This window comes from Chaetodon trifascialis, chromosome 4 (assembly GCF_039877785.1).
Source record: "Chaetodon trifascialis isolate fChaTrf1 chromosome 4, fChaTrf1.hap1, whole genome shotgun sequence".
NCBI lineage: Eukaryota > Metazoa > Chordata > Actinopteri > Chaetodontiformes > Chaetodontidae > Chaetodon > Chaetodon trifascialis.
The window spans coordinates 22810878-22823115 of record NC_092059.1 but is presented as its reverse complement, the minus strand read 5'-3'; the positions used below and the strand labels follow the sequence as shown (position 1 = coordinate 22823115).

At 42.6% G+C, this 12238-nt stretch overlaps 1 protein-coding gene across 2 annotated transcripts; it reads left to right on the top strand.

Moving 5' to 3' along the window:
• Window positions 1–358: 358 nt before the first annotated feature.
• Window positions 359–11957, top strand: ttc14 (tetratricopeptide repeat domain 14). 2 transcript variants are annotated; one of them, XM_070960633.1, is made up of 12 exons: window positions 359–1007; window positions 1573–1700; window positions 2378–2577; window positions 3074–3158; window positions 4761–4890; window positions 5936–6091; window positions 6355–6426; window positions 6585–6704; window positions 6925–7047; window positions 8009–8126; window positions 9910–10016; window positions 10139–11957. In XM_070960633.1, the coding sequence occupies exons 1-12, from the start codon at window positions 874–876 to the stop codon at window positions 11172–11174; spliced, it is 2409 nt and encodes an 802-aa protein (XP_070816734.1). In that variant the 5' UTR covers window positions 359–873; the 3' UTR covers window positions 11175–11957. The 2 variants fall into 2 exon arrangements, with proteins under 2 accessions (XP_070816734.1, XP_070816735.1); XM_070960634.1 differs by having other exon boundaries at window positions 817–1007; window positions 1576–1700.
• The last annotated feature ends 281 nt before the right edge of the window (window positions 11958–12238 follow it).

Sequence of the window (12238 nt, the reverse complement as noted above, 5' to 3'; positions counted from 1 at the left end):
TGTTACTTGTCAAGGTTATCAGAATTTCAGGTTTCTTGTTTATTTAATGGAATTTTTCTCTTCATAGGCTCTGTCTGATTTTGGTCTGTTGAAACTCATTCTACATTATTTTTTTTACTGTTATCGCCACTTCAACTGCATCCACATGCTGTGAACTCTAAGCAGAAAATGGAAAGTCAAATTATTGCGCATGCAAGTTATTTTGATATTAAAAAGACAGTATAACTTGTTCACTGAAAACACATTTCATAGACGCAAATCATCGTATTTTGTTTAGAGAAAAATAACAGTCACGTAATAAAATCTACGTCCTCTATAGTTCCTAGAGAAAACTTGTTTCCCGGGCCACTTTAAGTGTAACACAGCCTGTGCACGCTGCTCTCCAGTCCCTGTGTGTTACGCAGATCTGTGTAACGCTAACAAATTGAGTTTGCAGGCATAGCTAAAATGTGCAAATAAAACGACAGTTGCATTTTGCGTTGTAGATTACGGAGGAACTTCGGACATTTAAAATTAGCAGAATATCGTGAGGTTTTACGAAGATAACTCCATATTCCAACGTACCAGCGCATTAGCCTGACGAACCAACGTTTGTTTTGCTAGCTAGCTAAACGACTCGTAGCAACGTTGTTACTGAAGTTACAGTCATTAAACTGCATTCCTCAGTCTGTTGCCTAAATGATAAAATTTTCGAGAGTGGGTACGTAAATATGAAAGATTAATGTGTCTAGTGATTTTAAAACGCTATACCGCTACCTCAAGACAAAAACCACATTTTGCGAACAGCTAACGTTAAATTTGCCTTATCGCCGAGAGCCTGCGGTGGCTTTGCTTTTGATTTAAATAATGTGACTGCAGTCCTGGAAAAACACGATGGACAGAGAACTGTTGAGGCAGTGTCTGGTCTACCACGGAGAGCCACTGTTCAACAAGCTGAAATGTGAACAAACAGAAAATCCTGACTTCCAAGCTGTGGTGTCTGACCTGTGCAAGGCCACGTACGAAAGGTAACATGAAGTCAGCATGTTGTGACTCGTAGCTCCACATGCAGATTTCACTGATGTCCCATAAGGTGCCCATTTGTCAAATTGTCTCAAAAGTACTGGTTTACTTTGTAGAGCTGCAGCTAACGAGTATTTTCATGATCCCTTGCATTGCATTATCCATCTGCAGATCATTGTCATCATCAGTCAGTTATGTAATATAAGATTCAAAAAACTATGCTATTACAATTTCCCAGAGCTCAAAGTGGCGTATTCAAACAGTCCAAACCAAAAATATGAGCAGCAAATCCTTACATTGACAAATCTGGAGCCAGTAAATGTTTGACATTTTTGCTTGACAAATGACTCAAATGATTAATCAATTATTGAAAAAGTTACCAGTTGAGCACTAGTTGACGGTGGCCTTTCATATTGTGAATTTGGTGCCTGATGAAGATGCATGACTGAAAAGTTGTTTCTCCAATAAACTCTGTGTTGATAGTGTGCGGGCATTCAGCTTTTTCTTCAGCATGATTTTGTGAATGATACAACACTTAGTGTGACAAATGATTCTGTGTTTTTTGTGCAGCAGCGGTGAAGGGAAGGGCAGCCCTCTTGTGGAGCAGTTCATTGCTAGGAAGGCTGACATCCTGTTCTCGCCAGCATGGAAGACCGCTACTCATCAAGAAGAGGAGCACGAGGAAGAGGAGGCTGCAGGTTGTGTGTTGGTTTGACCTCATATCTCAGGCTCCATCCACACTAAGCTGTCAGATTTGTTGATTTTGTCAAGATCTCTGCTCAAACAGAACACTCGATCAGCAGCAAAGCAGTTGAATCACCTCCTCTTTGTTCACTTTTCAGTTGGCTAACAACAAAACTTGGCTAACAAAGCCAAAATTTGTTAAGTTGTCGATCATGATGATGAACTCTCAGCCTGCCAGACCTCTGTTTAGTCCCCTCCTGCTCTCCTGGATCACCTAGACCATATTTTAATCAACCAATTTCGAATTTAAATGTGCTGCTGCACATATTTTTCTGTTTGTATGTCAGACAACAGACTAAGTGTTTAAAACCGTGACTACACAGAAGTCAAAGCGTGAGCAGCGCCTGAGCAGAGTAGCAGCAGCAGCAGCTTCTTCTGTATCTACATAGGATGCGTTCAGGCACAGTATTGAGTGTAGGTCACCTGCGTTTTGGAAGTGCTCAGAGCCTAATGCACAACCCCTGTAGTTGCATCAGATGTGTGTAAGACTGAAAAACACAGAGGAAAATATGTTTTTACATTTAAGTGGCTTAATGTGGATATACTGTCTGTTTATGCAAGGCCTGTCTAATATTGAGAAATGCATCCTGATACACATGTTTGATTCAGCTTTCTACCTGTGCTTTCTCAGAGCCCTATGCCATCATGCCACCATTGGAGTTATTCATGGAGGTGTCTTACGACGAAAGAAGGGCCATGCTGTACAGGGACTTGGAAAGAGGAGACGCTGTGGTGGGAAGGATCAACAACATTAGAGAATACGGCTTCTTTCTCACTCTGCTTAGCACGGCAGGAGGACTGAAGAGAGACATAGAAGACCTAGAGTTGTCGGTAACAACCTTAATCAATTGAATAAACTTGAGCCATGCTATAAACCTCGTAACAGATTGAAAACAATTAGTCAACCATTATCGATGCAAAAGACTTGAAGAATTGTAAGTTGTTCGGCTACACAGGAAGTACCAGCTCTCTGGTTCTGTGAATTTCTGAGCAAATAATTTATCTGTTGGCACACCGCACAGATTGAGATCTCATGTAAGCAAGGTAACGTGCTTGACATGTATGTAATTTGTGCATCTCAGCTATGAGTACTGTGCCATAACTTACATTTGGCCCCTGAGAGTCTTCTGCTCTAAAGTTTCAGAGGGACCGGGGTGACAGGCAGTCGCCCGTGAATTTACACAACTATGGTTACTGCAGTAACTTCCATTGTGTTTTATTCCATCTGGTGGAATGACTTAGTACATCTGGATTGAAACAAGAGAAATAAATAAAAGAATAAAAAAATGTCATTTAATCTGTATTTTCCTTGCCTTCTTACCTTCAGGCTCTGTGTCACATTAGAGAAATTCCCTCCACTGGCAGCCACGATGATCCTCTCTCCTACTACCAGATTGGGGACTTCATCAAAGGTTGGTGTCTGAGTTGGCTTTGTTTTAAACTCCCTGCTGTGTGGAAACTTTCTTTGACCGCCAAGCTTTAGGCTCTGATCCTCAGTAAATTCACTTTTGATATATACAGGTTTGGAGAAAATCAGGTTTATATTGGCAGTGACTCCCGACAGAGAGGCATCTTGGATAGTAGCTCATGTTAGAAATGCCCTCAGCCTTGTGTTAAAACATCCAGTGTCCTCATTCATCTCAATGAGTGTTGGCCCAGCCCGCAATGAAACAAAACTCAATAAAACTACGGGGCTGTTTTGAAGAAAAAGCTGAACCTGGCTCAAGTTTTGCTGCAGAACATTGTAATATCACCTGACAGTACCATGCAGTGTTACATTAAATTCTTCCATTTACCTTGTGATCTTCATGACAGAGGAGTATGTCTTCTGTTATCTTTGTGATAACTGTAAGAACTGTTGAGTCCTTCCTCATACTATAAAACAACATGCAGTGTTTTGCCATCTGATAACTCTGTTTCCCATTCACTGATTATTTGTGGCAGCCTGCTACAATATCAATATTCACCACCACTTGTTGATGATCTCCTTTACTATTTAAAATGGTTAAAATGTTATTTAATTGTAGAGCTTCATGCAGCACTTTTGACTTGTTCATGTCCTCTAGTTATAGGTAATATGTTAGTGCATATGTTCTTAATACAATGCTGTCAATCTTGGAAGCCCAGCTCTTCAGATAAATTATTAGCAAGCATGTAAGGAGCCTAGCTGAAAAGGATAACTGTGGTGAAGTGAGCCGTCATTTGTCAAAACCCAGTAAAGCCACCTTCTCCTTGGATTTTGATGCGCGTCTGTCTGTGCTGTTACAGTACTGATGCTTTGAGCTGCCAAAGAGGACGAGATGAATGGAGCAGTGTCTGATTAAGATGTGGGATGTGCAGACAGAATTTCATTTTAGGAGCATTCTTTGAACATGTATAAAACGCATCTGAACAGCTGGGGATTTGACAGCAGAGTGTGACGTACGACCTCATGCCTGTTTACGGTCAGCTGTGTGTGTTACCCAGCCAAGTTTACAAGACTGGGGTAGAGATGTGTGCAGAAAAGAAAAGCCCACTTTTGTTGTTGGGAGGATACACATATGGACTTTTAAAGATTATGAAAGACTTGGATATCAACAGGTGTTTGTATGTGCACAAATATTGCTCAACTGACCTTTTCAGGAGGGTGGCTCAACAGATGAAAGAGTGAGGCTGTATTCGTTAATTGGAGCATGCGCTGCTCCATGTCAGTGGGAACATTGATGGAATGTTCATTTTCATTAGCCGTGTAAACAGCTCAGTAGGAATGTGTCTTTATTGTAGTAAGGACAAAAACCAGGATACTTGGTGCATGTAAACGTAGTCATTAAGCTCTGTAATACATGTGCATGACTTTCTGACAGCTACCAATCACGTTAGCCACTAGAAATTCATTCATTAGCTGAAGCTACCTAAACGTCTGTAGAACAGCTCGTCTTTATTTCTTCTGTAAGTTCTTGCTGTTTTCGTCACTCCACACATCAGACAGAAACATTTGTCAAATCTTCTAGCTTCTGTGCTTTCTCCTTCTGTAGCTGCAGTGAAAGATATTGACCGCTACCAGGAGAAAATCACAGTTTCCCTCCACCAGGCCTCTCTTTCTCCCAGCTTGGAGCACATCAAACTGGGTGTCATTCCCCGGGAGGAGCTGCCTGTACACTACAGGTAACTACACAACATGACACGACGAAATGTAACAGAGAGCTCTGAGAGACTTTGAAGAAGAAGCAGCACTTATTTAAACAAATAATGTGTAAAATGAATAAATCTGTACATGCCACCCATGCGACTTGTTCTCTATGGTGTTTCCTTGCATTGTCATACCGATGACATGCAGATCTATCAGCCCGTTAGAGCCACTGATTCTGACATGCTGACTGCACTTCATAACTACCTATTTGATGTCAAAAGCTAGATGTCACAAAACTTTTTTCAGCCTTAGTCTAGCAAAGCAGAGATCATTGTAATTGGCTCCCAGCACATAGCAAAACAAACCTTGCCATCTGCTGATTCCCTGTTGGAAAACGTCAAGCTTTTTGCAAAGAATCTTGGCATTGGGTTTGATTGTTATTTAAGCTTTGAACAACACACAACAAAACATGCTTTTCTTTTAACCAAAACGCTTGATTTTACCGTCTTCGAAGTATTCCCAAAATATTATCTTTTTATCGTTCAAAGACATGGTGACCATTTCACACATCCTCATCTATGGCCCTATGATTTCCAAGATGCTGAAAACAGACAGAATTACCAAATTTGATAATAAAATGGAATCAACTGTAACATGCAGAATATTGTGGAAATTGCCAAAAGGGTTTTCTCTGCCATTATAATTAGTTTTTCACAGTGCTTAAGCTGCATTAACATGAAAAAAAAACTATGCTCTGTTTTGGTGTCACACACACACACACACACACACAGTCATGTTGAAGAGGTCCTCTGAGAGAGAGGCAGCACACCGTTCTGTTCATGTTGTGTTACATAAAATTCAGTCATATTCATAAGATTTTGAATATTTCCTTATTGAATTGTTGATATTTAACTCAGCCACCACATGATAAGACACTTTCTGACAACAAAATGAGCTAAAACACAGAAGGAGGCATGTTTTCGGGTTGTTTGTCTGCCCGTCCCTGGGACCCTCACTCCTCTCCTCTCCTCTCCTCTCCTCTCCTCTCCTCTCCTCTCCTCTCCTCTCCTCTCCTCTTAGTCGTGGTGTTCGTGCCGCCACTGACTCCAGTGAGACGTATGAGTGTATACTGAAGAGTTGCCATGGTTACCACAACCCCTCTGTAGTGGACTACCTACTGGAGAAGGTGGGAGTTGGTGACACCCACCCACCGTCAATGATGAGAGGACTGCAGAGGTAAACATGTCTGGCTGGCTGGCCGAAGTACTATCATTTGTCTTTAGAGGCTGAGGAATAATTTTTTTCCCGCATCAGGCTACTCATTTGTAGCCATAGACTCAAGATTTCAGTTAGGTGACTTGGTCGTACACGTGAAAGAATTTGCCTTCTTGGCAGGCTGGAAGACTGTGGCACCCTTTAGGAAAAAGACGCCTACAATGTTGAGAGAGAACTGCTTTGAAGGTCACCACAGTTTCCTCTTTTGCCTCTTTTCTCCACAGCAAACTTTTCCAAGAGGAGGATTTTGCTTCTGCAATCAGGAAGAAACAGTCTGCATCATGGGCTTTGAAGTGGTAATGCTGAACTTTTAACTTTGACCACAGGAACTACATAGATGGTCTATCATACTACAAAGTGAACAGCTTACCCTTTTATAAGGTTTGGCTTTTTCTGGCTTGACATCAGTACAAACTGATTTTCCATGTTTTTTTGTCTGTCTTTGCGCTTTCAGCGTCCGTGCAGGTGTGGACCACTTCAAACATGGCCGTCACGTGGAAGCCATGAATGAATACAACAAAGCCTTGGATATTGACACCAACAACGTAGAAGCACTGGTGGCACGAGGAGCTCTGTGAGTTGCTTCTGATACAACCTGCCTGATGTTAAAGTGCTGCGTCACTCTGGTTTGGTACTTAGAGTCTCTCAAACCATTACTGACTGTTTTATATTTTTAAATTGCAACACAGACTTAATCATCCTCCTGTATGCATTAGTAATAACTGGATTCTCTTTTTCCATGTGTTGTTTTTTTTTTTTGTTCTTACTGTGTTTCCTCCGTTGGTCATTCACAGGTATGCTAACAAAGGCAGCATCATGAAGGCTATAATGGACTTTGAACTGGCCCTGAAGAGCTGTCCAGATCACCGCAACGCCAAGAAGTACCTCTGCCAGACATTGGTGGAGAGAGGAAAACAGTAAGCAGTGCTGCCTTTACAGAGATTAGTCCAGAGGTGTAAAACCTCTGAATTCAATAATACCAGTAAAATAAAATTAATAAAAATCTAGCGGTGTTAATTATTCAGCAAGTTTCTGTATTTCTGAACACTGAAACTGTCCAAATGTAAGCTATCATGACATTGTGACAAGAAGTTTTCTACCATCCTGCAGCAGGAAAAGTTTCTCAGAGCGTTTGCTAGAACCTGACTGTGGTCACACTCACTAGATGTACTGTATGGCGTTAGCTGAGTGAAACAGTGCCGCTATTCTTTTTCTCCCAAAGCTAAACTTTTTGATTAGTATAAGAGTATCAGTTATTCATGATGTTAGCAGACATTTTCCCACAACAGCTGCATCACTTTAACATTTAAATAAATAAAATGAATTTTTAATTGCCAGAGATCTGTGAAGACAGCTTTCATTGTCTCACCTTGTTTAGGTGCATCTGAACTTTTGCTTCATGATTGAAACTAATCTGTGACGATGCCCTCTCACTGTGATCTGCCCAGAATATGCAATGGACATGCCAAGTCAGCACAGAAATATTGGATGTGGGCATATTAGATTGATTTGACTAGCCTTTTTATGACACTGCTGGGAGCATTAAACTTTCTGGACAGGGAGTCGAGCAGCCAGGGAGACGATCATCAAAGGTAACTTTAGATTAAATGACTTCCTTGACTTTAGCCGTCAGGCAGCGCTCACTCCCGGACTGCAACAAGCTCCACCAACCAGATGCTATGTTTGTTATGCTACGTTAATGCTGTTTTAGAGCAGACCATTATCAACTGGTCTGGTTTGCTCCCGTAATAAGAAAGAGCTGAATGTAAAGATGGGAGTAGTAATAGGAATAGCATAGTTAATTCATAGTTTCTGTTTAATTTTTGTGACCTTGTTTACTCATAAGTCTGTTGTGTGGTTGTTTGTGTTTGTGTCTAGGCTTGAAGAACAGGAGAAACTGGTAACAGCGGAGGGACTGTACAGGAGAGCTCTGTCTCTCGATGATTTGAACCCTGAGGCGCAGGATGCCCTGCACAAGATCACAGACACTATACAGGTGAGCGGGCCACAACACACTCACACATACACACACATGCTCACAAGGAGTTCAGGGAAGTTGGCAGGCAAGGACTGTGTGTTTTAGGCTTAACTATTAAACCACATGCCAACTATAATGGGTTGCTTAATGAAGGTGGTGTCACACATGATTTCAGAAAAACAAATCACAGGAAGCAAATGAACAACGATCGCTCCGTGTTTTTATTGGATCGACATCGTTAAACCTGACTCACAGGTGTTTGATGCTGGCAGCGAGGGTGGAACATCTTCAGCAGCTAAATCAATGAGGGTCGTCTGTTTGACAGTTTTCTTTGATCAGGAGACAAGTGTCACTTTGTACATGCACGGCCTGTCACACTGGTCCTCTGTTGGTCACTGATCATTAACCAATCAAAGGAAAAAAATGTCAGTCCAACAGGTAGGATTGAAACTTCCGTGTGTCTGCTAATGGTTTACTAGCTTAATATTAGTTAAAAATTTCTATTCTAATACCAGCTTTGTGTGTTTATGTTCTGTATCTCACAAGTTAGGGTGGTACGTTTCCCTGAAAAATTCTAATTTATCCAAATAAAAAATGCTTGGCTTGGATATACTGTTTACTCTGTTTATTTCTGCAACTAGGAAAATAGGAAAGGTGTTTTCCACTGCAGACATTTGAAAGGAAAACTGTGACTTGTCTCAAAGTAACAACACAGGAGAAAAAGTGACTGTAGTTAAAAGCCCTGCACACATGCTCAGATGCCTCCGGCCATTTTGGCTGATCAGACATCTGCTCAGGTCAAAGCTAGGTGGAACTATTCTGGGATCAAGTGAGGTCACCAAAAGAAATGTAAACAAGTGAAAATGATTGTAGTCTAACCTCATAGCACATACTGATTGTATAAGAAACATAACATACACTCATATTTATGATATACTTTCATCAACAAATTGTACATTCTTCCCAGCACACTGAAAAATTAATAGAAAACTAATGTAATACGGATTTGGGGGATAAAGGACTAACTTGTTTTGACCTAAATGCTGCAACAAAACTACCAGGAGATTGACAGTGATGAAGTACAGTCTGTATGCGCACACACACACACACACACACACACACACACACACACACACACACACACACACACACACACACACACAATCTGATGAAGAAGCCCTTGTGAACAGCACCCTCTTACACTGTGAATGTACGTGAACACATTCCTGACGCTGTGGTTTGTAATACTGACGAAGTGTTTTGTGTGTGTGTGTATGTGTGCGACCCTGGGACTCTGCCCTTTGACCCTCCGACTGCCACGGTCTTGTCACCTGCCTTGCGGGGGTGGAAAAAATAAACTGCACAATGACAACGACTCCTCCACTGGACACTGCTGCGCGCCGTGTCCCTGCTCCTCATACGGTAACGTTGAAACCTTCTCTGTCTCAATGGGGAACAAATGCTGTTTGTTTTCTCTGCCCATCTATCTGCTTCTGTGCCAACCGCCATGCTCTTGGATCACGCCACTTCCTCTGTGGTAAACAAACGACACTCCGCGTACCTTCCATCACTCTCGCATCTGTGATCGTCACGTTATTCTGACCTTCTCAAACCTTGGGCTTCCCTGCTCCTCCCCATACTTTCTTCATCCAACCCGAATGACCGAATGAACGCCTGATGGCCGTTTTCGGGGTCTCTGTCGCATGTCTTGGGTCGTGGCGTGTGTGTGTTTGAACATGTCTTTGTGGACTTTTGCCTGCCATTGTCATGTCTTGCCTTGACTCGCCCGGTGACCGTAAAGAAATCGATTCGCCAGCGAGAAGAAGCGCTGGCGAAGGAGCAGGTGCAAGCTAAGAGCAGCCAGACCAGCGCTGAGAAATTGCGTAAGATCTTAAAAGAGGAGAAGAGGTGAGTTGGCTCTGATCCTTTCAAGGTACGGCTGGTAAATACACTCCAGATGAAGGCATGGAGGTCATCTCATAGCTTCAAACATCAGCTGTTTTATGAGAATGAAAAATTCTTTTCTACAGGATGAAGAAAAAACGGAAGAGATCGGCCTCTTCCTCGTCCTCATCCTCCGCTTCCTCCAGGAGGAACTCCTCCTCCTCTTCATCGTCGTCATCCTCCCGCAGGAGGTCCAAAAAGAAGAAAAAGAAGAGGAGGAGGTCTGAGCGGGGAAGTAAGCGCCATCGCAGGATCTCCTCAAGGGAGAGCAGGAGGAGTGAGGAGGGTAAGAGCGAAGAAGACAGGAAGGAGGAAGAGGATGAGGTGGAGTGGTATCCCGCTCCTCCCAACACCACCGCCACCTTTCTCAATCAGAAGGGAGGCCCGAGGTTTGAAGAAAGGGATGAGGAGGGGGTAGAGGAGAAGGACACTGAGGAGAGAAGGATCAGTCAGTTGTATTCTTTGTCGGCAGCTTCAGACGAGGAAGAGTCTGACTCCACACGCAGAGAGAGGAAGAGGAGGGACAGAGAGGAGGGCAGGACAAAGAGAGGGAAGAACAGTGTGAGTAGAAGCCCAGAAAGAGGAGTAAGCAGCAGGAGCAGAGAAAGGAGGGAGAAGAGCAGGGAGAGAGGGAAGGAGGACGACAGGAAAGACAGGAGGGACAGTGACTCGAGGAGGAGGAGTAGCTTAGACGACAACAGAAAGAGGAAGGTATCGTGCTCGTCGGCCGAGTCTGAGTATTCACGGAAATCCAATTTCAAATCTGAATATTTAGGGAACTCTGGTTCTGCATCCAAACACACGGAGAGTAGGATGAGATATGACTCAAAGAACTCCTTTCATGGTGGCAGGTGTGAGAACAGAGGGCGGGAGGAAATCGGGGAGGGAGACGAGTCGCAAAGAGAGAGGGACGGTAGAAAGGGGAAAGACGAGGCAGAAAGCAGGAGGTCAGAGGGAGGAAACAGCAAAAGATCAGACGGAGGTGGAAATCATAACAAACAGAGCGCTTTGACCTCAGTGCCAGGAGGAGGAGGGCCGAAAAAAAACCTCCCCTCTAACCTGCTGGATATTTTCAATCAGATTGCCCAGTTTGAGAAGGAGAAGGGAGTCAGGCCGAAATAAGAAGTCAAAACCAAAAGTCCAGAATGTGCCCAATACTAGTGAAACAAGACTTTGAAATGGATGTGTGCACCACGACTTCATTCCCTTTGAACTGTACATCAAGAGAAAACTGCCGAAGCAACGGCCAAATGTGTCAGTGATTGAATGTCCCCAGTTGTTGTAAGTTGCCTTCAGTGTTAGAGAGAAAGCTCGAGGTGTTTTACTTTGAAATGTCTTTTCTTTACGGTAGACTCGAGGCCTGCGAGCAGCTGCAGCAGATGTTTGATGATAGCTGGTCAAAATGTATTCAAATATTCATCTGAGTGGGTCGAAACTTGAAATCAATACTTTCCCAAATAATGTGATGGCGTTATTGTAACATATTAGTGTATTTGAAGAGAGGAGAACTCTCCATTTATTACATCTTAGTGAAAAATATCTTGTAAATATGAAGACAGATAATAAATCTTAATTCAGTTTTGTCATTTGTGGTAATGTTTGTGTACATTTTGACTAGTTATTATATAGTTCAACACATCTCTGGTGGCATGGCTTGCTGCAGGTTTTAATATCTCCTCTGTTCATCTTTAGTTGAGGTTTTCTGTCTGTCTATCTGAAGATACCGCCGTATGTTTACGGCCTCGTGCCATTTTGTGCATTCGTTCTGTGGCTTTTCCTCAACAACCTGACTGTTAATGCTGCAGTGCTTTTTCAAGCTTTACACCACACAGATGTTGTATTCCAGCACATTTTCTCCAGTAGTGAAACCAACTCAGCTGACTCAATAAAGGATTTAAACATGTCAAAACTACACGGTGCTTCCTTTGAGTCCGTGTGATTTTTCAGCTTTTTGAATGCTTTGATCATCGGAGTTTGAGCACGACTGCCGTGTAAAAAAGCGTTAAGGTCACAGAGAGACCCTAAATGTTGAGCATCCTTGTCTTTAAATCCATCAAAGAGGTGTCAAAACCAAGAGGCATCAAAGACCAAATGGTTGTTTTAGCTTTAGAAGAGTGAGAGCATATTCAAGGCCACAGTCCATGATGATGTAAATGCAACTGCGCTGAAAACCTCCAGTCAAACTT